The sequence below is a fragment of the Anomaloglossus baeobatrachus genome, chromosome 1, assembly GCF_048569485.1.
Source record: "Anomaloglossus baeobatrachus isolate aAnoBae1 chromosome 1, aAnoBae1.hap1, whole genome shotgun sequence".
In the NCBI taxonomy this organism is placed as follows: domain Eukaryota; kingdom Metazoa; phylum Chordata; class Amphibia; order Anura; family Aromobatidae; genus Anomaloglossus; species Anomaloglossus baeobatrachus.
Window position 1 is genome coordinate 40,851,277 of NC_134353.1, and position 26,647 is coordinate 40,877,923.

The window sequence follows — 26,647 nt, forward strand, 5'->3', positions numbered from 1 at the left end:
TCCAAACCTTATGTTTTTGTGTTTTTCTTTAAAAAAACATTTTTTTTTTTATATTATGTCGGGAAGTGTTCATGCTCTAAGTGTCTATACATGGCCACCCAGTGGTTGTTTGGAGTATTGCGGCCAGTTGAAGGTTTTACTAATCTACTGTAGTTTATTGAGTTAGCTTTGTCCGAAAAGTGGGGACACATCTGTAGTAGCCACAATCCATACCCACATTTCTGATTACCAGTCAGTATCGACGTTCTTCCTCCTACTGTCCATGGTGCCTTCTCTTCAACGATCTCTGAAGACCCCATTCATTCTCCTCCATTATTGACCATCTCCACTTTCTCGATATTAGTTATTTTCTTCTTTCTATCATTTTTAAAATAAATTCCGTCTACCACATTGGGCTATGGAAGGAATCGGTAAAGGAGAATCAATGCAGTGTAAAGCATGGAGGAGAGAGAAAGGAGAGAGGAACCTTTGATGAGAAAGGAGGTGAACCTCAGACCACCCCAGACTCCAATGCAGCGAGGAACAAAGGAGGACAAAGGAGTTTTAAAGGTGAAAAAGGTTAAAAAGTAATTTTTATTGAGGCAAATGTTAAAAAGATAGAATTTTACATTTCCATGTGACACAACAATAATATAATTATAAATAGGAAATAGATCCAGTAAAAAGAGGTAGTACAGTGGGTGAACAAGCAAAAGTGACCTGATGTACGCCCTATATCAGGTGACCTAGAAGTAATCGCCGGATAAATGGCTGACAATGAAGGTCAGGAGTAATACCTTGGGTGCCTGGTGCACAAAGCCTGCGGGTGGAAGCGATGGGTAGGCAAGCGGTGATAACCGGATATGCGTCCTGTACCTGGAGGTTACTTACCCATGAATAAGCGACCATAATCCTTTGCGAAACGTACGTCGGGTCCTCCACGCGGAGCGCTTACATCTGTAGGCTTTGTGCACCGGCGTCCCAGGTATTACCGCTGACCTTCTGTTAGCTGTTCACCCGGCGATTACTCCCAGGCCTCCAGGTACAGGACGCATATCCGGTTATCACCGCTTGCCTACCCATCGCTTCCACCCGCAGGCTTTGTGCACCAGGCGCCCAAGGTATTACTCCTGACCTTCATTGTCAGCCGTTTATCCGGCGATTACTTCTAGGTCACCTGATATAGGGCGTACATCAGGTCACTTTTGCTTGTTCACCCACTGTACTACCTCTTTTTACTGGATCTATTTCCTATTTATAATTGTATTATTGTTGTGTCACATGGAAATGTAAAATTCTATCTTTTTAACATTTGCCTCAATAAAAATTACCTTTTAACCTTTTTCACCTTTCAAACTCCTTTGTCCTCCTTTGTTTCTATGATTCTTGGAGTGGTATGGGTTCAACACCTTTCATTGCATTGTGGTTGACCCTGTCTTGCTGCTTAATGTGCCACAGGTTTCTTTGCTTAGTTCCAATGCAGCGAGGCTGGAGTCAATGGTTATAGCTGAGCTAAAACGCACAGCGAAGAAAGTAATAGAAGAGGTGTAATGATGTACATTTTATGTTTTATACTACTATTATTAGGCAGAAAACCAACCAGATCGGCCAGCGTCCCCTCCTCCCGCTCGCCCGGTCAGGGAGAGAGAACAGCAGGATGCACGATCCGCACATCAGCCGGTGAGTTTGTCTTCTGCACATGATGGTTACAGTAGACCGTGTGCAGAATTATTAGGCAAGTTGTATTTTAGAGGATTTTTTTATTATTGATCAACAACTATGTTCTCAATCACCCAAAAGACTCATAAATATCAAAGCTTAATATTTTTGGCAGTTGGAGTGGGTTTTCTTTTTAGATTTGGCTTCTTAGGAGGATATCTGTTTGTGCAGGTGACTATTACTGTGCAGAATTATTAGGCAACATAATAAAAACCAAATCTATTCCCATCTCACTTGTTTATTTTCACCAGGTAAACCAATATAACTGCACAAAATTTAGAAATAAACATTTCTGACATGCAAAAACAAAACCCAAAAGAATTAGTGACCAATATAGCCCCCTTTCTTTCCGATGTCACTCAGCAGCCGACCATCCATAGATTCTGTCATTACTTGATCTGTTTACGATCAACATTGTGTGCAGCAGCCACCACAGCCTCCAGACACTGTTCCCAAAGGTGGACTGTTTTCCCTCCCTGTAGATCTCACATTTTATGAGGCACCACAGGTTCTCTATGGGGTTCAGATCAGGTGAACAAGGGGGCCATGTCATTATTTTTTCATCTTTTAGCCCTTTACTGGCCAGCCACACTGTGGAGTAGTTGGATGCATGTGATGGAGCATTGTCCTGCATGAAAATCATGTTTTTCTTGAACGATAGCGACTTCTTCCTGTACCACTGCTTGAAGAAGTTGTCTTCCAGAATCTGGCGGTAGGTCTGGGAGTTGAGCTTCACTCCATCCTCAACCCGAAAAGGTCCCACAAGTTCCTCTTTGATGATCCCAGCCCATACCGGTGCCCACCTCCACCTCGCTGGCGTCTGAGTCGGAGTGGAGCTCTCTGCCCTTTACTGATCCAGCCTCTGGCCCATCCATCTGCCCATCAAGAGTCACTCTCATTTCATCAGTCCATAAACCTTTGAAAAATCAGTCTTAAGATATTTCTTGGCCCAGTCTTGACGTTTTATCTTATGTTTCTTGTTCAGAGGTGGTGGTTTTTCAGCCTTCCTTACCTTGGCCATGTCCCTGAGTATGGCACACCTTGTGCTTTTTGATACTCTAGTAACGATGCAGCTCTGAAATATGGCCAAACTGGTGGCAAATGGCATCTTGGCAGCTTCACGCTTGATTTTCCTCAATTCATGGGCAGTTATTTTGTGCCTTTTTTGCCCAACACGCTTCTTGTGACCCTGTTGGCTATTTGCCATGAAACACTTGATTGTCCGGTGATCACGCTTCAAAAGTTTGGCAATTTCAAGACTGCTGCGTCCCTCTGCAAGACATCTCACAATTCTGGACTTTTCAGAGCCCGTCAAATCTCTCTTCTGACCCATTTTGCCAAAGGAAAGGAAGTTCCCTAAAAATTAAGCACACCTTATATAGGGTGTTGATGTCATTACACCGCACCCCTCCTCATTACAGAGAGGCACATCACCGGATTTACTTAATTGGTAGTTGGCTCTCAGCCTATACAGCTTGGAGTAGGACGACATGTATGAAAAGTATCATGTGACCAAAATACTCATTTGCCTAATAATTCTGCACACAGTGTATTTTGTTCTTGACCACAAATGCATAGTTCAATAAGTAATTACTGAGCTGTAATTATCTAAGTTTAATTATTATTTTAAAATAGGCAGCAAACCGACCAGAGCGGCCAGCGTCCTCTCCACCCGCTCGCTCAGTCAGGGAGAACAATAATAAATAATAATAATCTGTATGTCTATAGCGCCAACGTATTCCGTAGCGCTTTACAATTCAGAGGTTCATATACAAACACTCATAAGTAACAGTTATAGAAAATGCAAAAATGAAGACCACTCTGCTCGTAAGAGCTTACAATCTACAATGGGGTGAGGCGGCGGTGACAAGGTACAGGTGCTTATTTACAACCACGGTCCAACCATCTCCGAAAAATGGGGGATAGATAAAAAGCTGCATAAGCCGTCACCAGCCAATCTTTGCGATGATTTGGGTGCGGTGAAGTTTAAGGGAGAATTATGTTCTGAGAAATAAAGGAGGGGATAGTATATATAAATTGACTTCGATTTAGGGACGGTGAAAAGCCACCCTAAAACTATGTGTTTTCAGGGCGCGTCTGAAGCAGGTCAAGCTGTGGATCGTCCTAGTTTCTTGGGGTAGAGCATTCCAGAGGCTTGGTGCAGCTCGGGAGAAGTCTTAGATCCCGGAGTGGGAGGTTCGGATTAATGTGTATGTTAGTGGAAAGTTATTTGCAGAGCGTAGAGAACGGGTGGGGTGATAGACAGAGATGAGGGTGGAGATGTAGGGGGTGCTGCACTGTGGAGAGCTTTGTGGTGATAGACAGAGAGGAGGGTGGAGATGTAGGGGGTGCTGCACTGTGGAGAGCTTTGTGGTGATAGACAGAGAGGAGGGTGGAGATGTAGGGGGTGCTGCACTGTGGAGAGCTTTGTGGTGATAGAGAGGAGGGTGGAGATGTAGGGGGGCCGCACTGTGGAGAGCTTTGTGGTGATAGACAGAGAGGAGGGTGGAGATGTAGGGGGTGCCGCACTGTGGAGAGCTTTGTGGTGATAGAGAGGAGGGTGGGGATGTAGGGGGGCCGCACTGTGGAGAGCTTTGTGGTGATAGACAGAGAGGAGGGTGGAGATGTAGGGGGGTGCCGCACTGTGGAGAGCGTTGTGGTGATAGACAGAGAGGAGGGTGGAGATGTAGGGGGGTGCCGCACTGTGGAGAGCTTTGTGGTGATAGACAGAGAGGAGGGTGGAGATGTAGGGGGGTGCCGCACTGTGGAGAGCTTTGTGGTGATAGACAGAGAGGAGGGTGGAGATGTAGGGGGTGCTGCACTGTGGAGAGCTTTGTGGTGATAGACAGAGATGAGGGTGGAGATGTAGGGGGTGCCGCACTGTGGAGAGCTTTGTGGTGATAGACAGAGAGGAGGGTGGAGATGTAGGGGGGTGCCGCACTGTGGAGAGCTTTGTGGTGATAGACAGAGAGGAGGGTGGAGATGTAGGGGGGGGCCGCACTGTGGAGAGCTTTGTGGTGATAGACAGAGAGGAGGGTGGAGATGTAGGGGGTGCCGCACTGTGGAGAGCTTTGTGGTGATAGACAGAGAGGAGGGTGGAGATGTAGGGGGGTGCCGCACTGTGGAGAGCTTTGTGGTGATAGACAGAGAGGAGGGTGGAGATGTAGGGGGGTGCCGCACTGTGGAGAGCTTTGTGGTGATAGACAGAGAGGAGGGTGGAGATGTAGGGGGTGCCGCACTGTGGAGAGCTTTGTGGTGATAGACAGAGAGGAGAGTGGAGATGTAGGGGGTGCTGCACTGTGGAGAGCTTTGTGGTGATAGATAGAGAGGAGGGTGGAGATGTAGGGGGTGCCGCACTGTGGAGAGCTTTGTGGTCATAGACAGAGAGGAGGGTGGAGATGTAGAGGGTGCCGCACTGTGGAGAGCTTTGTGGTGATAGACAGAGAGGAGGGTGGAGATGTAGGGGGGTGCTGCACTGTGGAGAGCTTTGTGGTGATAGACAGAGAGGAGGGTGGAGATGTAGAGGGTGCCGCACTGTGGAGAGCTTTGTGGTGATAGACAGAGAGGAGGGAGGAGATGTAGGGGGTGCCGCACTGTGGAGAGCTTTGTGGTGATAGACAGAGAGGAGGGAGGAGATGTAGGGGGTGCCGCACTGTGGAGAGCTTTGTGGTGATAGACAGAGAGGAGGGTGGAGATGTAGGGGGGCCGCACTGTGGAGAGCTTTGTGGTGATAGAGAGGAGGGTGGCGATGTAGGGGGGGCCGCACTGTGGAGAGCTTTGTGGTGATGGAGAGGAGGGTGGAGATGTAGGGGGGTGCCGCACTGTGGAGAGCTTTGTGGTGATAGACAGAGAGGAGGGTGGAGATGTAGAGGGTGCTGCACTGTGGAGAGCTTTGTGGTGATGGAGAGGAGGGTGGAGATGTAGGGGGGTGCCGCACTGTGGAGAGCTTTGTGGTGATAGACAGAGAGGAGGGTGGAGATGTAGAGGGTGCTGCACTGTGGAGAGCTTTGTGGTGATAGACAGAGAGGAGGGAGGAGATGTAGGGGGTGCCGCACTGTGGAGAGCTTTGTGGTGATATATACAGAGGAGGGTGGAGATGTAGGGGGTGCTGCACTGTGGAGAGCTTTGTGGTGATATATTCAGAGGAGGGTGGAGATGTAGGGGGGGCCGCACTGTGGAGAGCTTTGTGGTGATATATACAGAGGAGGGTGGAGATGTAGGGGGTGCTGCAACGTGGAGAGCTTTGTGGTGATAGAGAGGAGGGTGGAGATGTAGGGGGTGCTGCACTGTGGAGAGCTTTGTGGTGATAGACAGAGAGGAGGGTGGAGATGTAGGGGGGTGCCGCACTGTGGAGAGCTTTGTGGTGATAGACAGAGAGGAGGGTGGAGATGTATGGGGGGCCGCACTGTGGAGAGCTTTGTGGTGATAGACAGAGAGGAGGGTGGAGATGTAGGGGGTTCCGCACTGTGGAGAGCTTTGGGGTGATAGACAGAGAGGAGGGTGGATATGTAGGGGGTGCCGCACTGTGGAGAGCTTTGCGGTGATAGACAGAGAGGAGGGTGGAGATGTAGGGGGGCCACACTGTGGAGAGCTTTGTGGTGATAGAGAGGAGGGTGGAGATGTAGGGGGTGCAGCACTGTGGAGAGCTTTGTGGTGATAGAGAGGAGGGTGGAGATGTAGGGGGTGCTGCACTGTGGAGAGCTTTGTGGTGATAGAGAGGAGGGTGGAGATGGGGGTGCTGCACTGTGGAGAGCTTTGTGGTGATAGACAGAGAGGAGGGTGGAGATGTAGGGGGGCCACACTGTGGAGAGCTTTGTGGTGATAGAGAGGAGGGTGGAGATGTAGGGGGTGCTGCACTGTGGAGAGCTTTGTGGTGATAGAGAGGAGGGTGGAGATGTAGGGGGGGCCGCACTGTGGAGAGCTTTGTGGTGATAGAGAGGAGGGTGGAGATGTAGGGGGGTGCCGCACTGTGGAGAGCTTTGTGGTGATAGACAAAGATGAGGGTGGAGATGTAGGGGGGGCCGCACTGTGGAGAGCTTTGTGGTGATAGGCAGAGAGGAGGGTGGAGATGTAGGAGGTGCTGCACTGTGGAGAGCTTTGTGGTGATAGAGAGGAGGGTGGAGATGTAGGGGGGCCGCACTGTGGAGAGCTTTGTGGTGATAGACAGAGAGGAGGGTGGAGATGTAGGGGGGCCACACTGTGGAGAGCTTTGTGGTGATAGAGAGGAGGGTGGAGATGTAGGGGGGCCGCACTGTGGAGAGCTTTGTGGTGATAGACAGAGAGGAGGGTGGAGATGTAGGGGGGGCCGCACTGTGGAGAGCTTTGTGGTGATAGACAGAGAGGAGAGTGGAGATGTAGGGGGTGCTGCACTGTGGAGAGCTTTGTGGTGATAGACAGAGATGAGGGTGGAGATGTAGGGGGGCCGCACTGTGGAGAGCTTTGTGGTGATAGAGAGGAGGGTGGAGATGTAGGGGGGTGCCGCACTGTGGAGAGCTTTGTGGTGATAGAGAGGAGGGTGGAGATGTAGGGGGTTCCGCACTGTGGAGAGCTTTGGGGTGATAGACAGAGAGGAGGGTGGATATGTAGGGGGTGCCGCACTGTGGAGAGCTTTGCGGTGATAGAGAGGAGGGTGGAGATGTAGGGGGTGCAGCACTGTGGAGAGCTTTGTGGTGATAGAGAGGAGGGTGGAGATGTAGGGGGTGCAGCACTGTGGAGAGCTTTGTGGTGATAGAGAGGAGGGTGGAGATGTAGGGGGTGCTGCACTGTGGAGAGCTTTGTGGTGATAGAGAGGAGGGTGGAGATGTAGGGGGTGCTGCAGTGTGGAGAGCTTTGTGGTGATAGAGAGGAGGGTGGAGATGTAGGGGGGTGCCGCACTGTGGAGAGCTTTGTGGTGATAGAGAGGAGGGTGGAGATGTAGGGGGATGCCGCACTGTGGAGAGCTTTGTGGTGATAGAGAGGAGGGTGGAGATGTAGGGGGGCCGCACTGTGGAGAGCTTTGTGGTGATGGAGAGGAGGGTGGAGATGTAGGGGGTGCCGCACTGTGGAGAGCTTTGTGGTGATAGAGAGGAGGGTGGAGATGTAGGGGTGTGCCGCACTGTGGAGAGCTTTGTGGTGATAGAGAGGAGGGTGGAGATGTAGGGGGTGCTGCACTGTGGAGAGCTTTGTGGTGATAGACAAAGATGAGGGTGGAGATGTAGGGGGGGCCGCACTGTGGAGAGCTTTGTGGTGATAGGCAAAGAGGAGGGTGGAGATGTAGGAGGTGCCGCACTGTGGAGAGCTTTGTGGTGATAGAGAGGAGGGTGGAGATGTAGGGGGGCCGCACTGTGGAGAGCTTTGTGGTGATAGACAGAGAGGAGGGTGGAGATGTAGGGGGGCCACACTGTGGAGAGCTTTGTGGTGATAGAGAGGAGGGTGGAGATGTAGGGGGGGCCGCACTGTGGAGAGCTTTGTGGTGATAGACAGAGAGGAGGGTGGAGATGTAGGGGGGGCCGCACTGTGGAGAGCTTTGTGGTGATAGACAGAGAGGAGAGTGGAGATGTAGGGGGTGCTGCACTGTGGAGAGCTTTGTGGTGATAGACAGAGATGAGGGTGGAGATGTAGGGGGGGCCGCACTGTGGAGAGCTTTGTGGTGATAGACAAAGATGAGGGTGGAGATGTAGGGGGGGCCGCACTGTGGAGAGCTTTGTGGTGATAGACAGAGAGGAGAGTGGAGATGTAGGGGGTGCTGCACTGTGGAGAGCTTTGTGGTGATAGACAGAGAGGAGGGTGGAGATGTAGGGGGGTGCCGCCCTGTGGAGAGCTTTGTGGTGATAGACAGAGAGGAGGGTGGAGATGTAGGGGGTGCTGCACTGTGGAGAGCTTTGTGGTGATAGACAGAGAGGAGGGTGGAGATGTAGGGGGGCCGCACTGTGGAGAGCTTTGTGGTGATAGAGAGGAGAGTGGAGATGTAGGGGGTGCCGCACTATGGAGAGCTTTGTGGTGACAGACAAAGAGGAGGGTGGAGATGTAGGGGGGTGCCGCACTGTGGAGAGCTTTGTGGTGATAGAGAGGAGGGTGGAGATGTAGGGGGTGCTGCACTGTGGAGAGATTTGTGGTGATAGACAGAGAGGAGGGTGGAGATGTAGGGGGGCCGCACTGTGGAGAGCTTTGTGGTGATAGACAGAGAGGAGGGTGGAGAAGTAGGGGGGGCCGCACTGTGGAGAGCTTTGTGGTGATAGACAGAGAGGAGGGTGGAGATGTAGGGGGTGCCGCACTGTGGAGAGCTTTGTGGTGATAGACAGAGAGGAGGGTGGAGATGTAGGGGGTGCCGCACTGTGGAGAGCTTTGTGGTGATAGAGAGGAAAGTGGAGATGTAGGGGGGTGCTGCACTGTGGAGAGCTTTGTGGTGATAGACAGAGAGGAGGGTGGAGATGTAGGGGGTGCCGCACTGTGGAGAGCTTTGTGGTAATAGAGATGAGGGTGGAGATGTAGGGGGGGCCGCACTGTGGAGAGCTTTGTGGTGATAGACAGAGAGGAGGGTGGAGATGTAGGGGGGTGCCGCACTGTGGAGAGCTTTGTGGTGATAGACAGAGAGGAGGATGGAGATGTGGGGGGGGCTGCACTGTGGAGAGCTTTGTGGTGATAGACAGAGAGGAGGGTGGAGATGTAGGGGGGCCGCACTGTGGAGAGCTTTGTGGTGATAGACAGAGAGGAGGGTGGAGATGTAGGGGGATGCTGCACTGTGGAGAGCTTTGTGGTGATAGACAGAGAGGAGAGTGGAGATGTAGGGGGTGCTGCACTGTGGAGAGCTTTGTGGTGATAGGCAGAGAGGAGGGTGGAGATGTAGGAGGTGCCGCACTGTGGAGAGCTTTGTGGTGATAGAGAGGAGGGTGGAGATGTAGGGGGGCCGCACTGTGGAGAGCTTTGTGGTGATAGACAGAGAGGAGGGTGGAGATGTAGGGGGGCCACACTGTGGAGAGCTTTGTGGTGATAGAGAGGAGGGTGGAGATGTAGGGGGGCCGCACTGTGGAGAGCTTTGTGGTGATAGACAGAGAGGAGGGTGGAGATGTAGGGGGGGCCGCACTGTGGAGAGCTTTGTGGTGATAGACAGAGAGGAGAGTGGAGATGTAGGGGGTGCTGCACTGTGGAGAGCTTTGTGGTGATAGACAGAGATGAGGGTGGAGATGTAGGGGGGCCGCACTGTGGAGAGCTTTGTGGTGATAGACAGAGAGGAGGGTGGAGATGTAGGGGGGCCGCACTGTGGAGAACTTTGTGGTGATAGACAGAGAGGAGGGTGGAGATGTAGGGGGGCCGCACTGTGGAGAGCTTTGTGGGTGAGAACAAGCAGTTTGAATTGGATCCTGTGATATATGGGCAGCCAGTGCAATGACTGGCACAGCGTGGAAGCATCCGAGTAGCGGTTAGCCAGATAGGAGACCCTGGACTGTAAGGGTGAGTCTCTAGTTAGGGGGAGACCAATTTATAGAGAGTTACAGTAGTCAAGGCGGGAGTGGATCAGGGCCACGGTGAGGGTTTTTGTAGTTTCCATGGTAAGAAAGGTTTGGATTCTAGAGATGTTCTTCAGGTGAGAGATTGCATATAGGAGGTGAAGGAGAGATCGGTGACAAGCATAACCCACAGTCAGCGAGGCTGCGGCCTAGGCGTTGTCATGGTGCCGCACACAGAGAGCGAGATGTGTGGTATATGGAGGTTAGGAGACGGAGGCAGGAGAAGAAGTTTTGGAAAGGTTGAGTTTCAGATAGAGAGCAGACATAATGTTGGAAACTGCGGACAGACAGTCACTGGTGCTCTGTAGTACAGCGGGGTGAGGTGTATAGCTGTGTGTCATCTGCATAAAGATGGTTCCAGAGAACCGCACACTCCGCACAGCCGGTGAGTTTGTCTTCTGCACATGATGGTTGCGGTATTTTTTCTTGATAAATGCGCAGTTCAAAAAATAATTACTGAGTTGAAAGTATCTAAGTTTTTAATTATTCTTTTTAAACAGGTAGCAAACCGACCAGAGCGGCCAGCGGCCCCTCCACCCGATCGCTCGGTCAGGGAGGAGGTGGTTTCCACAGTAAAGCACAACGCACGTTCCGCACCGCAGCCGGTGAGTTTGTCTTCTGCAGGTGATGGTTACAGTATTTTTTTATCTTGAACACAAATTCAGTTAATTATTTTTTATAAATAGGCGGCAAACCGACCAGAGCGGCCAGCAGCCCCTCCACCCGCTAGCTCAGTCAGGGACGAGGTGGTTTCCACAGTAAAGCACAACGCACGTTCCGCACCGCAGCCGGTGAGTTTCTCTTCTGCAGGTGATGGTTACAGTATTTTTTTATCTTTAACACAAATTCAGTTAATTATTTTTTACAAATAGACGGCAAACCGACCAGAGCGGCCAGCAGCCCCTCCACCCGCTAGCTCAGTCAGGGAGGGGGTGGTTTCCACAGTAAAGCACAACACACGGTCCGCACCTCAGCCGGTGAGTTTATGTTCTGCACATGTCGGTAACAATACTGATGTATACTGGCAGATACATCTATGCTCACTGAAGAAAGAAAGACATCCAGCAACCGCAATGGAAAAAGACTATGAAAACATCTGTGGTGTTTGTCGGAAGGGCTATGTGACTACTTTTCCTACTCGGCCCGGCCCTTGAGTGGTGGGTGTGGAGGGTGTTACATCAGGGCCATGGACAGGAGATAGGGACACGCTGGTGGCTCAGACCTCACTACCATCAAGTGTACCTCTGAGTGAGGATCATCTCAGGATGCTACCTAGTCTAAGGGCCAGCTTAGGGGTCCCTGTCTAGTCACATTCTAGTCACCAGCGTGACACATCAATAGGGTGGGATAGAAGTAATACAAAAAAAAGAGGTAAATAAGAAGCAATATTATCAAAATAATAATAAATATAACTATATTAACATAATGCCCTAATACTGTAATCAGATAGATAATCTCAATAATAGTAAAGTATATTAGTTTTATCATTCAGATCCGATGGTGCCTGCCCATATACAAAATCTAATATTCCCCACGAGCCGGTGTCCTCCTTCTATGCCACATATCTCTAAATCAGACACATCACCATTATAAACAGTCAGAAAATGTCAAAAGCCCTGATAGAATCTAATTTTATTCTGTAAATCTGGATAGCATTTGTCACACTAGGTACTGGGCAGTACCAAGTGAATGGCGAAAGGGAAGGGAAACCCTGCACCTAGAGAAGAGGGAGATGGTGACCCCTGACCAAAGCTACTGCTGGTCCCTGGGGTCCCTCACCAGCCTAGACAGGATGCGCACTTATACGTCGGGCAGGATACCTGACCCTAGATATCCCTAATGCTGGGCCCACTAAACACTAAAGGAGAACACACGGGGGAAAATGCATGAACTACTTATCCACAAATGACTTTGTTAAAAGTTCAGCAAAGTTTCAGCAACAATACCACAGATGAGTGCAAGCCACCTGCTTGCATCCAGAGCTTTAATGAACTGAATAATATCACCAGCACCAGTCCAGGGAAAATGAGAGCATTTAAGCAAAAGGGGAAATATAGATGACTAGCAGCTGAAGGGAAGATGAGGTCTGCAGGGTCCTAAAGGGAAAAGGATAAAAACCCAGCAGAGGAGATACCTAGTACACTGAATACTGACAGCAGGAACAATAGAAAGTCACACCCATGGCAGCATTTGGCGCCATTAACATGTTTTGAAATGTGAACTTTCATTTTACGAGCAGTAAAATCTGACATATTGTAGTTTTGCAAGATTTACATGCAGCAAGGTAAACCACACGTGTAGTATTGCAACTGGTAAATGTTTTAATGGGTGTTGTAACAAAAGATGTAAAATCTTTTGTCTTGCATATACTGTATATTTATACTGCCCATGCTGTAGCGTAACTCACCTAAAACATCCTTTAAGTCATATCCAATTCTTTTTAACCAAATCCACATTGGAAAATAAACTAGGAGAGAGTATGTTAGACAGGCATGTAGATTTCTAGGCAACGTAACAAACCCCATCCTCCAGAATTTTAGTAAATGCATCATCCTGATACAGCATCGGTAAAGGTTTCCTTAATGACCGTGACTATATCAGCATAGGGGCATAGGGGGTGGACGTCCCCTTACTTTCTGATATAAAATGTACATTCATGTAATTATTTTTTTTAGAAAAGAAGAGTAAAAAGTGATGTTGAATAATAAATAATAGATCGTCTATATACCGACCATACCACTGGCATGATCCAGGACCGGTAATCTCCGCTCCAGAATTTCACTGACCCGGCATGGTCATGTCAGGGGTTAACTCCCATCAGCCTCATTCTGGTTTCAGGAGACACTATATCTGGTCTATGAACCTGCATTCCTGTGCTGGTTATTGTTTTGCTCTGCAGTCTGTGACTGGCTCTGGTGAGATTTCCTGGTTTATCTGACTCCTTGTTGTCGTGCCCTGACCTGTACTCTCCCCTATTTGCCTGTCTGTCCCAGTCCCTGAGTTCCCTCTCATGTCTGTTGTTTGTGTATCCCTCTTGTCATGGTACGCCTCCCCGTCCACATGGCTAGGGGGCGGAGCCTTCTCTCGGGCCTCACTTCCGGACCCTGGATGCCTTAAAAGCTGACACTTCTAGTGAACCAGCGTCGGCTATAAGCTTAGCACTGCTTTGCCTGTGATTGCTGGTCCTGTGAGTGATATCCTGATCTGTCTGTTCCTGTGCCCCCGTGCCCTTGTCTGTGTTCCATCCCCTGGTCGTCCCTCCTGTCCTCTGTCCCCTCTCCTATTTCCCCACTCGGTTGCTTCCTCCGGTACTGACCTTGGCCTGACTTTGACTCCGCTTCTGCTCGTTCCTCCGGTCCTGCTTCTGCCTGTACGGTGTTTGACCCAGCCTGCCTGACCATTCCTCGTATGCCCCGCAGCTCTGCTTCTCAGCTGTGCTGTGAGGTAGTGTATGAGAACGCTGTGGATTTACTTCCTGGTTCTCATTGCTCTGTGTAGTGTCTTCTGCTGCAGACCTCTGGCTCCCCCTGGTGGCAGCATTACACCTCTGTATACCTGATCTCCCGGCTTCTGACTCTGTTCTGTTTTCTTACTTGATTTTGATTCTTCCTTTGCAGTGACTTGACTTTCCTGGCTAGACCCTGACTGTTTGACTACTCTATTGCCCCCTGGTGGTTCGCCTGTGAACTGCCTGCTGAAGTTACTCTGCTGTACTTCAGCTGCCTTTCTGTTACAGTGTGACTTTGTCTCTCCTTCACTACTCTGCTGCCACCTAGTGGGGAATACGCTGTACTACGTCTTACTAGCCCTTTGTGACAACCACCTAATATATTGACAGATAGGGTTTAACTCAAATTACAAATACAGCCCCTCCCTCCATGACATATATACATTAGACAGGGCAGGTGAGCACTTACAAACATAGGACATTCCAGAATCTGGTGTCCAATTTACTGAATCCATAAGGCATAAAAGATGTTCAGTATCACATATATATATGGCTAGGGGTAACTGTAACAAGGGGTTTAATGACTTTTTCCATCCATGCTGCCAAACGTTCTAATAAATAGTCCACCACTGCTACGATGGGGTGAAAAGGAGGGGAGAACACATCCTTATGTTCTTTAGGTAGAGAATGTGGACATGTGAGAATATCTACTTGGACCATATCCCTCTTTGTCATTATACTTACTGACACCTACAGTCATGGCCAAAAGTGTTGGCACCCTTGTAACTGCTCCAGGAAATAATGTATTTCTCCGCCCAAAAACATTGCAATTATATACCTTTATATACATACACCTGTTTATTTTTTTGTGTGTATTGGAAGAACACAAAAAATATAGAAGAAAAAAGGCAAATTGGACATAATTTCACACAAAACTTCAAAAATTGAATTGACCGGACAAAATTATTGGCATCTTTCCAAAATTGTGAGTAAACAACTTTATTTGAAACATGCGATGCTCGTTCAAACTTTCCTGTTGTAAGTAACAGGTGTGGGCAATATGAAAATCACACCTAAAACCAGATATAAAGGGGAGAAGTTGGCTCAATGTTTGCATTGTGTGTCTGTATGTGCCACACTAAGCATGGAAAACAGAAAGAGGAGAAGAGAACTGTCTGAGGACTTGAGAACCGAAATTGTTGTAAAATATCAACAAACAAAGGTAACAAGTTCATCTCCAGAGATCTTGATGTTCCTTTTACCATGATCACAAAGCTGACAACCCATGGCACTGTAGTTACTCTCCCTGGACGTTCATGGCAGAGAAAAATTGATGAAAGGTCGCAACGCAAGATAGTCCGGATGGTGGACAAGCTTTTTCAATCAGGTTCCAAAGAAATTCAAGCCGTTCTGCAGACTCAAGGATCATCAGTGTCAGCGTGAGCTATCCGTCCACATCTGAATGAAATGAAATGCTATGGAGGAGAACCAGGAGGACCCCACTGCTGACACTGAGACATAAAAAGCTAGACTGCAGTTTGCCAAAAAGTACGTGAGTAACCAAAATCCTTCTGGGAAAGCATCTGGTGGACAGATAAGACCAAGATAGAGCTTTTTGGTAAAGCGCATAATTCTACTGTTTACCGAAAACAGATGAGTCCTACAAAGAAAAGAACACAGCACCTACAGTCACACATGGTGGAGGTTAGAGATGTCTTGAGGTTGTTTTGCTGCCTGTGGCACTGGGACCTTGATTGTGTGCAAGGAATCATGAAATATGAAGATTTTGGCTGGCAATGTAGTGCCTAGTGTAGTTTGCATCCTAGGTCCTGGGTCTTCCAGCAGGACAATGACACCAAACAGAATTCAAGAAGCCCCCAGAAATAGATGGAAATAAAGCGCTGGAGAGTTATGAAGTGGCAGCAATGAGTCTGGATCTAAATCCCATTGACACCTGTGGAGAGAAGAGAAGACGCCTTCACATATGAGAGACCTGGAGACGTTTATAAAGAAGAGTCCAAATTTCCAGGTGAGAGGAGGAAGAAGCTTGTGGACGGTTATAGGAAGCCTTTGATTGCAGATATTTATTCCAAAGGGTAAAGGGCGTGCAACCAAAATATTAAGCTGAGGGGGACAGCAATTTTGTCCGGACCATATCGGGGATTTTATGTGAAATCAGTCATTTCCTAGAAAACTTTCAAGGGTGCAAACACTTTCGTCTATGACTGTATGTGTCATTATTACGGCCTGCTTTTGCTGTGCAGTTAAATGCAATTTATTGCTCTCTGTTATCAGCTGTTTCAGTCTAGGGAGAGGCTATCTTCTTTCAGGCATCAATACCTTGAAAACAGGAATCTGCAGACATATATTATATGTTATTGGAGAGTTACATTGTGATATTTCCTTCACACAGGCAGCAAAGCGTCCAGAGCGGCCATTGTCCCCTGCACCCGCTCGCTCGGTCAGGGAGGAGGTGGCTTCCAGAGAACGGCACGATGCACCGTCCGCACGTCAGCCGGTGAGTTTGTCTTCTGCACATGTGAACTTTATTATTTTATTTTTGTCAATACAATATAATAATATAACTACATCTAATTATAATAGTAATAGATGCAAAATATGGTTTTTTTTCTGTCAGGAGGTGCAAATTTGGTGTTGAGATCTGATACAGACATTTCAGCACCAAATGTGCACCTCTTAGTAGAAAAAAACTTTTTTGGGTTTTTTTTTTTGCATTTTTGGACCAAGAGATGCAAATTTGGTGATGAAATTGTTATACCATATTTATGTACCCAATCTACGCCTCCTGGCAAAAAAAAAAAAAAAAAAAACACATCAAAACCGCAGGCAGTATGATACGGTAGTGATGCGATTATTTATTTTGTTTGTTTTTTTGTGCCAGGAGGCGTAGATATGGTGCAGGAATATGGTGTAAAAATTTCAGCACCAAATCTGCATCTCTTGCCAAAATAATTTTTTTATTTTTCTGATAGGAGATGCAAGTCTGTGAACCTGAGTTTACTGAGGTCACCTGAGGTCAGGTTACCTATGGTCACAGGTGGAGGACCATGGGAACCTCCCGCTGTGATTTCAAATAACCTGAGTGACGTCACCGCTCATTCATTCTCTGCCTGAACCTCTCAGCGTTCGGTCATGTACCATGATTGTGCACTGTGATTTCAGATATGTAGCAGAGCTGGAATTTTCTTGGGACCTCGTGTGGATTACGTCGGACCTGCAGGGGTGTTTTGGGGGTTAATAAATTGGTGAAAGAGAATGTGTTTTTTTTGTATTTTATTTCAAATAAATGATTTTTTTCTTTGTGTTTATTTACTTTCACTTACCGATTAGTAATGGGTGGGTCTCATAGACCCTAGAGCTTAGTGGCAGCTGTGATGGTGGGATATGGTGTACTGTGTATGATGTTGTATAGGGTTGTATTTTAGGTTTGGTTCACTGTCCATTATTTGTATTGCTTGTGTGTACATTGTATGGTATGTAGGTAATCACCCCCTGTAGTGTTTGTCCCTAGGTCTGTGGGGAGGGGGGACCTGGAATCCACCTAACCTCTTTGCTTACCAGGGGGGATGAGGCAGTCTGTTTGATAACTTCAAGAGAGAAGGAAGAAGATTGATTCTCTGGGATGGAAAAGCTGAGGTTGTGGCCAGCATGACAGAGAGACTGTGAAAAAAACATTTACCTGGAAAAGGACTGCTGGAGGATTGTGAATGATCCCCGGGACATTTATGCCATTATTGGACAATTTCACCCTTTGTTTTCTGGATTATGTTATGGACCATTTGATTTCCTTGGAATAAATGCTCTTTGGATTGTTCATCCATCTCTCGCTCTGTTGATTGTGTGATATGGGAGAAGGACCCCGTCACAACTGGTGGGATTGTAACAGACCGCAGCCCAATGGAGATCAACCCACAGAGTGAGTACAGAATCTGGACCGCATCCAGTCTACAGGAGAGAGCCAGAGATCTGGGCCTGAGCTTCTAGGGACTGAGTAAAGAAGACTTTATTGATCTACTGGTGGGTGCGAGCCAGACCCACTCCTCCCAGATGTCTAATGGACAAACGCTGAGGATGGAGATCCCTGCCCCAAAAAGCCAGTGGTTGGTGTAGTTTGAAGAAGAGATGGCGGTTCTGGGCCCAGATGTATCTCAGGACTATAAGGAGGAGGCTGCTCGTCGAGCCCAGAGGAGACAAGAAGCAATGGAGTCCGACAGAGGGGGTAATGTGAGTTGGAGTGTAAGCCCAGCGATCCAGGAGCCTGTACGGATCACCCGGGCGGACTTCAAGCCATTTGATGAGGCTTCCGGAGATGTGGAAGGGTTCTTCAAGGACTTTGAGCAGCAGTGTGCGGTGATGGAGGTTCCCCACTCTGGCTGGATGCGTTTGTTAGTGGGACTCCTGTACGGAAGCCTGGCTGAGGCTTATCGCACCATTGACTCACAACAGAACCGGGATTACAACATTGTAAAACGGACTATCCTGGAATACCATGCTATCACCCCAGACACACATAGGGCACAGTTCCGAGACCTCCCATGCACCACGGGGGGATCGTTTAGGATGTATGCCCATAAGATGTCCCAGGCATGTCGGAGATGGCTGGAAGCGGAAGACGCCTTCACTGTGGAAGACATTATACAGGCATTTCTTATAGAACAATTTCTTTACAAGTGTCCCTCAGAAATACGGGAGTGGGTCAGAGAGCGCACGCCACGCACCTTGGATGGAGCTGCAGCCCTGGCTGATGAGGCCCTTACTATCGGACCACAATGGAGGGGGCTTCTAGACAATAAGCCACAGCCTGATCCTCCTGCATCTCGGCCCTCTCCAGTTATATCTGCCCCTCCACCCAGCTGCAGGCTGATGACATCCACGTCTCACAATTCTGGGCCTCAACAGCTCCCACCACACCCTGTGGGAACCACAGAGAGGAGATGTTATGGGTGCGGGCAACCTTGGCACCTGCAATCCAGTTGTCCTGCAAGGATTCGGAGGGACCCCCACGCACCTGCATCTCGTCCGGTGCATTTTGTGCATCCATCCCGCCTGAGGAAGAGTTACCACCACCTCCACCGGAGTGTACCACTAACCCCGGCACCATAGATGCCCCTGTTGGAGTGTATGGCCTCTGGCCTTTGTCACCAGGTTCTCCTACTGCCTTCTCCAGAATACACATTGGAAGGAGTACGACGCAGAGGAGATGTTATCGATGTGGGCAGCCTGGGCATTTGCAAAACACTTGCCCTGCTGGTCGGTTGAGGAATGACCTTACACCAAATTGACCTGTTCATTCTCTACAGCTGAACACAATGGGGGAAGCAGACTCACTCCTTCAAGTTGACTTGCCGAATGATTCAGACACTCATGGTCGGCCACTAGGGGTTTATGGGGTGCGAGCCACAGCCCCGAGTTCCTCTTACCATCAAAGTAAGCACTTACAGGAGGTTGTGCTGGATGGACAGAGAGTCATTGAATTTTGTGACTCCGGGGCATTTCTCACAATAGCTAATCCCCGGGTGGTTCGGCCACAGGCGATACATCATGGACCAGGGATTGTTATTGAATTGGCTGGAGAACAAAGGAGGAATATCCCAAGGCGACTGTAGATATGGACTTTGGCTTTGGGGTCAAGCAATGTGTGGTTGGGGTGATGAAGCCTGCCTGCAGATATTCTCCAAGGAAATGATGTGGGAGATCTACAATGCCGATATGTGGGTGCAGAAAATACAGTTTGAGTGAAGGAGGATATGAAGGGAAGCTTGCCCTTCCAACCCTACTGCTGTACAAGGGACTATCTACAGCTTCTCCATCCAATACAAGCGTGGAAGCCAACACCAGAATGCTGATGGACTGTCCCGGCAAGGAGAACCATAGACTATCCACAGCTGATCAACATGGACTTAAGTGAGATGGCCAGAGTTCTGTGTAGACCTCATGGCATACTCATTTATTCAGAAGGAGGGAGAGGTTGTGATGGTGGGATATGATGTACTGTGTATCATGTTGTGTAGGGTCGTATTTTAGGCTTGGTTCACAGTCCATTATTTGTATTCCTTGAGTGTACATTGTAATGTCTGCTGGCTAATCATCCCTGCAGTGTTCGTCCTTAGGTCTGGGTGGAGGGGGGCTCGGAATCCACCAAACCTCATTGCTTACCTGGGGGGGTGAGGCAGTCTGTTTGAGAACTTGAGGAGAGAAGGAAGAAGATTGATCTTCTGGGAGGAAAAAGCTAAGGTTGTGGCCAGCATGCCAGAGAGACTGTGAAGAAAACCCTATTTGCCTGGAGAAGGACTGCTGGAGAATTGTGACTGATCCCCGGGACATTTTACTGGACAATTTTACCTTCTGTTTTGTGAATTATGGTATGGACCATTTGATTTCCTTTCTCTTTGGATTGTTCATACATTTTTCGCTCTGTTGATTGTGTGATATGGGAGAAGGATCCCGTCACGGCAGCTGTGGGCTGTTATTAACCCCATATATTACCCCGATTGCCACCACACCAGGGCAATCGGAAGAGCTGGGTAAAGTTCTGGGACTGTTGCGTCTAATGGATACGACAATTCCGGGCAGCTGCAGGTTGCTATTTTTAGGCTGGGAGGTGATCCAATAAGCATGGGTCTTCCCAGCCTGAGAATACCAGAGCCCAGCTGTTGTGCTTTATCATGGCTGGGTAGCAAAATTTGGGGGGGGGGGGGGACCACACACCGTGTTTTTAAATGAATAAGTTGAAGGACTTGCCTCATTCTTATGTTCTTTGTTTTTTCTTTATTTCTTTTTAATTTCCCCAAGTGTCGGATTTTGTTGTGTCCTTCCATAGTGACGTTTTCCTTTATTTACAAATGGTGATAGATGTTTAATTCCATTTTGTCTTTTTTGTTTTTAATGGTTTGAATTGTTTTGTGGTTTTTTTTTTTCTAGGTTCGTCCCAGTTCATCTTGTAGACCACTTCTAAACAATGATGATGATGAAGAAGTGTATTTTAGCAAACCTGGAGTACTAGACTCTACACGAGGGTTTGGAGATGACACAGATGAAGATGGAGCGTTATCGGCAACGTCCGGTTATAAATTACAAATAAGTGACTGTACGGAGGGAAATGAATCGTGTAATAGTAGCCATCGGTCTTCTACTACGTCCGCCACCCCAAGGAACGTTCGCCATCGGTCTTCTCCTACGTCTGCCACCCCGAGGAACGTTCCTGCTGGGAGCGCTCCGAATAACCGACCTATGCCAGTAGCAACCAAAAGTCCGGAGGAGAACGACTTCACGTTTGACAGGTCAAACACTAGTAAACCCTATAGGTTCAGCCCTGGGGGTAACGAGCAACTCGATCAATCTTCATCGAAGCAGCCGGAAGAGAATAGCTTTGGAAGTAGAGGTGTGAGTCACTATAGGCTTGAATTCAACGAGGGTCCTGATGCAGAGCTCATGGACAGCAACGACGACGGCTTGAGGAACCGACGAAGAAAAAGTCCAAATCCCAACAAGACGGATGATTGGATCACAGAGGAAACTTGTAGTCGAGGAATGGATTATGAAAGATCGGCCCTTATTACCGTCACCGTTCTCTCTCTTTGCCTTTCTGTATACCTTCTATGGAAAAGTCGACATAACTAGATTTGTTACACGTAAAGAGCCACTAAACCTAAAGAACCAAAGAACTGCTAACATCGTTTGCACTTATGTATGTCTGGAAATGTTCCTGGAGATGCTCAGCTCTAGAATCAAAGGGGATAAAGCCACTATAATGGTAGAAGCAAGTTTTTAGATTTTCTGCTGTGATTTCAAAAGAATATGTTTGCTAAAATCCAACCAGAAAAGGCTCCTTAGCCAGAACAGCTAAAATCCAAAATGCCTGATCCTTCCCCAACCTGCACTTATTTGCTGAAAAGATTCTTAATATCTGATATACGCAAAAGGCTTCTCACCGCACTAAAGAGGAGACTATACACCATGTGCTACTTGTCAAGATGGTTGCCAACAAGCCACGCTGCTTGTGCCAGGGTATTTAATACCGGACGAGAGAGATGTACTAAATATTTTCCCAGATCAAGAAAAGCTAATCTACGACTCTGCAGCATACCTAGCCTTGCTAATCTATGACTCTGCAGCACACCTAGCCTTGATAATCTACGACTCTGCAGCACACCTAGCCTCGCTAATCTACGACTCTGCAGCACACCTAGCTTCGCAAATCTACGACTCTGCAGCACACCTAGCCTTGCTAATCTACGACTCTGCAGCACACCTAGCCTCGCTAATCTACGACTCTGCAGCACACCTAGCCTCGCTAATCTACGACTCTGCAGCACACCTAGCCTCGCTAATCTACGACTCTGCAGCACACCTAGCCTCGCTAATCTACGACTCTGCAGCACACCTAGCCTCGCTAATCTACGACTCTGCAGCACACCTAGCTTCGCTAATCTACGACTCTGCAGCACACCTAGCCTCGCTAATCTACGACTCTGCAGCACACCTAGCCTCGCTAATCTACGACTCTGCAGCACACCTAGCCTCGCTAATCTACGACTCTGCAGCACACCAAGCCTGGCTAATCTACAACTCTGCAGCACACCTAGCATTGCTAATCTACGACTTCTGCAGCACACCTAGCCTTGCTAATCTACGACTCTGCAGCACACCTAGCCTTGCTAATCTACGACTCTGCAGCACACCTAGGTTTGCAAATCTAAGAATCAGCAGCACACCTAGCCATGCACTTTAGATATATTACTTCTTTAGATAGTTTTCAATCTTTAATATGTAGCCATGTTCTAAAACTTTTATTTTTGTGATTTTGTATAATTTTTAAATAAAACAAAATCAATATGCCTTTGTAGTTTGATTACACTTTTCCCCTCTGGTGACCCAGCAATGACTAATAAGAGTACTTTATTTACTCAAAATAATGTTTTCAGTGTGAAAAATCAAAATCATCTAGAAATGCTGACCACTAGGTGTCTACCTTCTGCTCAAGTTGCAGTCCACTGAGTGTTATAAGTAATCTGTCTCTAGCAGAAGAGACATGAAGACGGATTACAGGAAGTGGGGGCGGGTCTTTATCTCTACAGGATTTGAGGGCAAGTCTTTGCCTCTGTATAGGAAGTAGGGGAGGGTCTTTGTATGATGTCTACAGGAAGTGGGGTTGGTCTTTGTCTCTCTACAGGAAGTGGGATTGGTCTTTGTCTCTCTACAGGATGTGGGGTGGGTCCTTGTCTCTCTACAGGAAGTGGGGGTGGGTCTTTGCCTCTCTATAGGAAGTTGGGGTGGGTCTTTGTCTCTCTACAGGAAGTGGGGTCGGTCTTTGTCTCTCTACAGGAAGTGGGGTTGGTCTTTGTCTCTCTACAGGAAGTGGGGTGGGTCTTTGTTGCTCTACAGGAAGTGGGGTGGGTCGTTGTCTCTACAGGAAGTGGGGTTGGTCTTTGTCTCTCTCCAGGAAGTGGGGTTGGTCTTTGTCTCTCTACAGGAAGTGGGGTGGGTCTTTGTCTCTACAGGAAGTGGCGTTGGTCTTTGTCTCTCTACAGGAAGTGGGGTGAGTCTTTATCTCTCTACAGGAAGTGGGGTGGGTCTTTGTCTCTCTACAGGAAGTTGGTTGGGTCTTTGTCTCTCTACAGGAAGTAGGGTTGGTCTTTGTCTCTCTACAGGAAGTGGGGTGGGTCTTTGTTGCTCTACAGGAAGTGGGGTGGGTCTTTGTCTCTACAGGAAGTGGGGTTGGTCTTTGTCTCTCTACAGGAAGTGGGGTGAGTCTTTATCTCTCTACAGGGAGTGTGGGCAAGTCTTTTGTCTCTCTACAGGAAGTGAGAGTGGCTCGTTGTCTAGAAGAAATGGGGGTGTCTGTCTCTACAGGAAGTGGGAATGGGTATTTGTCTCTGTATAGGAAGTGAGGGGGGGGCTTGGTTTTTCCATAGGATATGGGAGCGTGTCTTTGCCTCGCTATAGGAAGTGAGGGTGGGTATTTGTCTTTTAACAGAAACAGGCGATGGGTCTATGTCTCTCTACAAGAAGTGGGTGCAGGTCTTTTTCTCACTACAGGAAGTGGACGTGGGTCTTTCTCTTTACCATAAGTGGAGGTGGGTCTTCATTTCACTTCCAGGAAGTGTAGCAGGTCTTTTTCTCTGTACAACAAGAGGGGGTGGGTTTCATCTCTTCACAGGATGTGGGGGAGGGTCTTTATTTCTCTACAAGAAGTAAGCTTGGGTTTTATCTGTACAAGAAGATGTGTAGTGGGTTGTTATCTCCCTACAGGAAGTGAGGATGTGTCTTTATCTCTCTATAGGAAGTGAGGGTGGTTCTTTGATTCTCCCCAGAAAATACGGGCGGGTCTTTATCTCTCTACAGGAAATGTAGGCAGGTCTTTATTTCACTAGAGGACATGAGTGTGGGCTTTCCTGTCTTAACAGGAAGTTGGCTCTGGTCTTTTTCTCTCTATAAAAGTGGGTCTGGGTCTTTGTCCCTGTACAAGAAGTAGGGGTGGTTTTTTTATCTCTAAAAGAATAAGTGGGGTGGGTCTTTATCTCTATAGGAAGTTTGGGCAAAACATTATCTCGTAACAGGAAGTGAGGATGGTGGGTATTTATCTCTACAGGAAAAATGGGCAGGTAGTAATTAGAGATGGGCCTTTATCTGTTCAAGAAGTTGAGGTGGGTAGCTATCTCTTTACAGGAACTGGGGGCGGCTTTTTCTCTTTACAGGAAATGAGTAGATTTTTATTTTAATAGAGGAAGTGAGTGTGGGTCTTTGTTTTTCTACAGTAACAGGGGGTGGTTCTTTGTCTTTCTATAGGAAGGGAGTTTCAGATCTTTATCTCATTGCAGGAAGTGGATGCGGGTCTTCATCTCTACAGAAAGTGGCGGAAGGTCTTTATTTCTCTACAGGAAGTGGGGCAGGTCTATATCTCACTACAGGAAGTGGATGCGGGTCTTAATCTCTACAGGAAGTGGATGTGGGTCTTCATCTCTACAGGATGTGGATGTGGGTCTTCATCACTACAGGAAGTGGCGGCATGTCTTTATTTCTCTACAGGAAGTGTATGTAGGTCTTCATCTCTACAGGAAGTGGGTGCAGGTTTTATCTCTATAGGAAGTGGGTGCGGATCCTTATCTCTACAGGAAGTAGGTGCAGATCCTTATCTCTACAGGAAGTGGGTGCGGGTATTTATCTGTACAGGAAATGGGTGCGGATGTTTATCTCTACAGGAAGTGGGGCGCAGGTCTTTATACTACAGGAAGTGGGTGTGGGTCATTTCTACAGGAAGTGGGGGCAGATCTTCATCTCTACAGGAAGTGGGTGCAGGTTTTTATCTCTACAGGAAGTGGGTGCTGGTCTTTATCTCTACAGGAAGTGGGTGCAGATCCTTATCTCTACAGGAAGTGGGCGCAGGTCTTTATCCTACAGGAAGTGGGTGTGGGTCATTTCTACAGGGAGTGGATGCAGGTCTTTATCTCTACAGGAAGTGGGTGTGGGTCTTTATCTCTACAGGAAGTGGTCGCAGGTCTTTATCCTACAGGAAGTGGGCGCGGGTCATTTCTACAGGAAGTGGGTGCAGGTCTTTATCTCTACAGGAAGTGGGTGCAGATCCTTATCTCTACAGGAAGTGGGCGCAGGTCTTTATCCTACAGGAAGTGGGCGCGGGTCATTTCTACAGGAAGTGGGTGCAGGTCATTTCTACAGGAAGTGGGTGCGGGTCATTTCTACAGGAAGTGGGTGTGGGTCTTTATCTCTACAGGAAGTGGGTGCAGGTTTTTATCTCTACAAGAAGTGGGTGCAGGTCTTTATCCTACAGGAAGTGGGTGCGGGTCATTTCTACAGGAAGTGGGGGCAGGACTTTGACTCTGTACAGAAAGTGGGAATGGGTCTTATTTTTTACAGGAATGGGGGATGAGTCTTTTTCTCTATGTAGCTTGGACAGGTTTTTATCTCTACATTAAGCGTGGGCAGGTTTTTATCTCTGTACAGGGAGTGTGGGTTTATCTTCGGCTGACTACAATAAGTGGTTTCAGGTCTTTGTCCCTCTTCTGGTATTCTCTAGGCCAAACTGCATTCAGACACAACAGACAGTTGGCCTTTCAGTTCAGACTTTAGGCATCCAATGGACAAGGCCAGAGTAATGCACGCTGCGAAGTGGGGAAAGCAAATTCTGAGAGATCGTTGGCTTGATAGTTGTTTTTCAGTTCTTACATCAGGACCATAATATACGCATCAACCCAGTCTTCATGTAGAGGGTTCACACATCTGGCGCTCGAAGTTGCAACATGGTCTACTAGCCTTTTCATGGAATCATACGAATGATGATGCATTTAAAGAAAGATCATGGGGTGGATGAGCTGTAGAAGAATGTCGTGAAGGGCCGAAGACTCTTCAGTGCTATATACACAACATGATTGAGCCTTGATCGAGCATAGGTTAATATACAGCACAGGTCAATGATCTCGTTGTGATGTTGGTGTCCTCCAGTTCCTCAATTTTATAAGACTTCCCCATTTTCTGATGGTGGACAATAAGTGATTTCAACACAGAACAGCCTAGACGTCTTCAGGAGTCTTGGCTCAAGTTTCTCTCTAATTGTGAAGACCTGTGAATCAGCCATATAATTAAAATCACTGTCAAATACAGCAAGTAGCATGGATTATCTCATGACAATGGCCCCTGTAAATGGTTGCGATATATTAGGCGGCAAGTGAACACACAGTTCTTACAAATGATGTGGGTAATGGACGCTGGAAAATGGGTGTTATGGGCTCATCTGGTGAGGTGGATTCTCTATGCCGTTGGTCAGGGTAAACAGCATGAGGCAAGAGGAGACGCTGCAGATGAGTGGGTCTTGTCAGATGACAGGCGGCTCATCGAGGACCAGGACAGCATGCAGGACAGCATACGGGCAAGTGAAGCAAGAAGCACCAGATAAAGCATAGCCACGTATGTGGATACACATGGGAAAAGTAGATGTACAGGCTTGTAAATTTCTTCCAGAGATTCAGTTGCTTACATG

At 48.0% G+C, this 26,647-nt stretch overlaps 1 protein-coding gene across 2 annotated transcripts in view; it reads left to right on the forward strand.

Moving 5' to 3' along the window:
• The window catches only part of LOC142304273 (uncharacterized), a 54,763-nt gene extending 32,315 nt beyond the window's left edge, over window positions 1-22,448 (forward strand). Inside the window, exons 7-12 of one of the 2 annotated variants that reach the window (XM_075346499.1) lie at window positions 1,567-1,659; window positions 10,685-10,789; window positions 10,871-10,975; window positions 11,057-11,161; window positions 16,046-16,150; window positions 20,575-22,448. In XM_075346499.1, the coding sequence (XP_075202614.1) occupies window positions 1,567-1,659; window positions 10,685-10,789; window positions 10,871-10,975; window positions 11,057-11,161; window positions 16,046-16,150; window positions 20,575-21,273 (1,212 nt within the window). In that variant the 3' untranslated portion in view covers window positions 21,274-22,448. The remainder of the gene's footprint in view (window positions 1-1,566; window positions 1,660-10,684; window positions 10,790-10,870; window positions 10,976-11,056; window positions 11,162-16,045; window positions 16,151-20,574) is intronic. The other variant, XM_075346507.1, reaches the window with a different exon arrangement.
• Window positions 22,449-26,647: the final 4,199 nt, after the last annotated feature.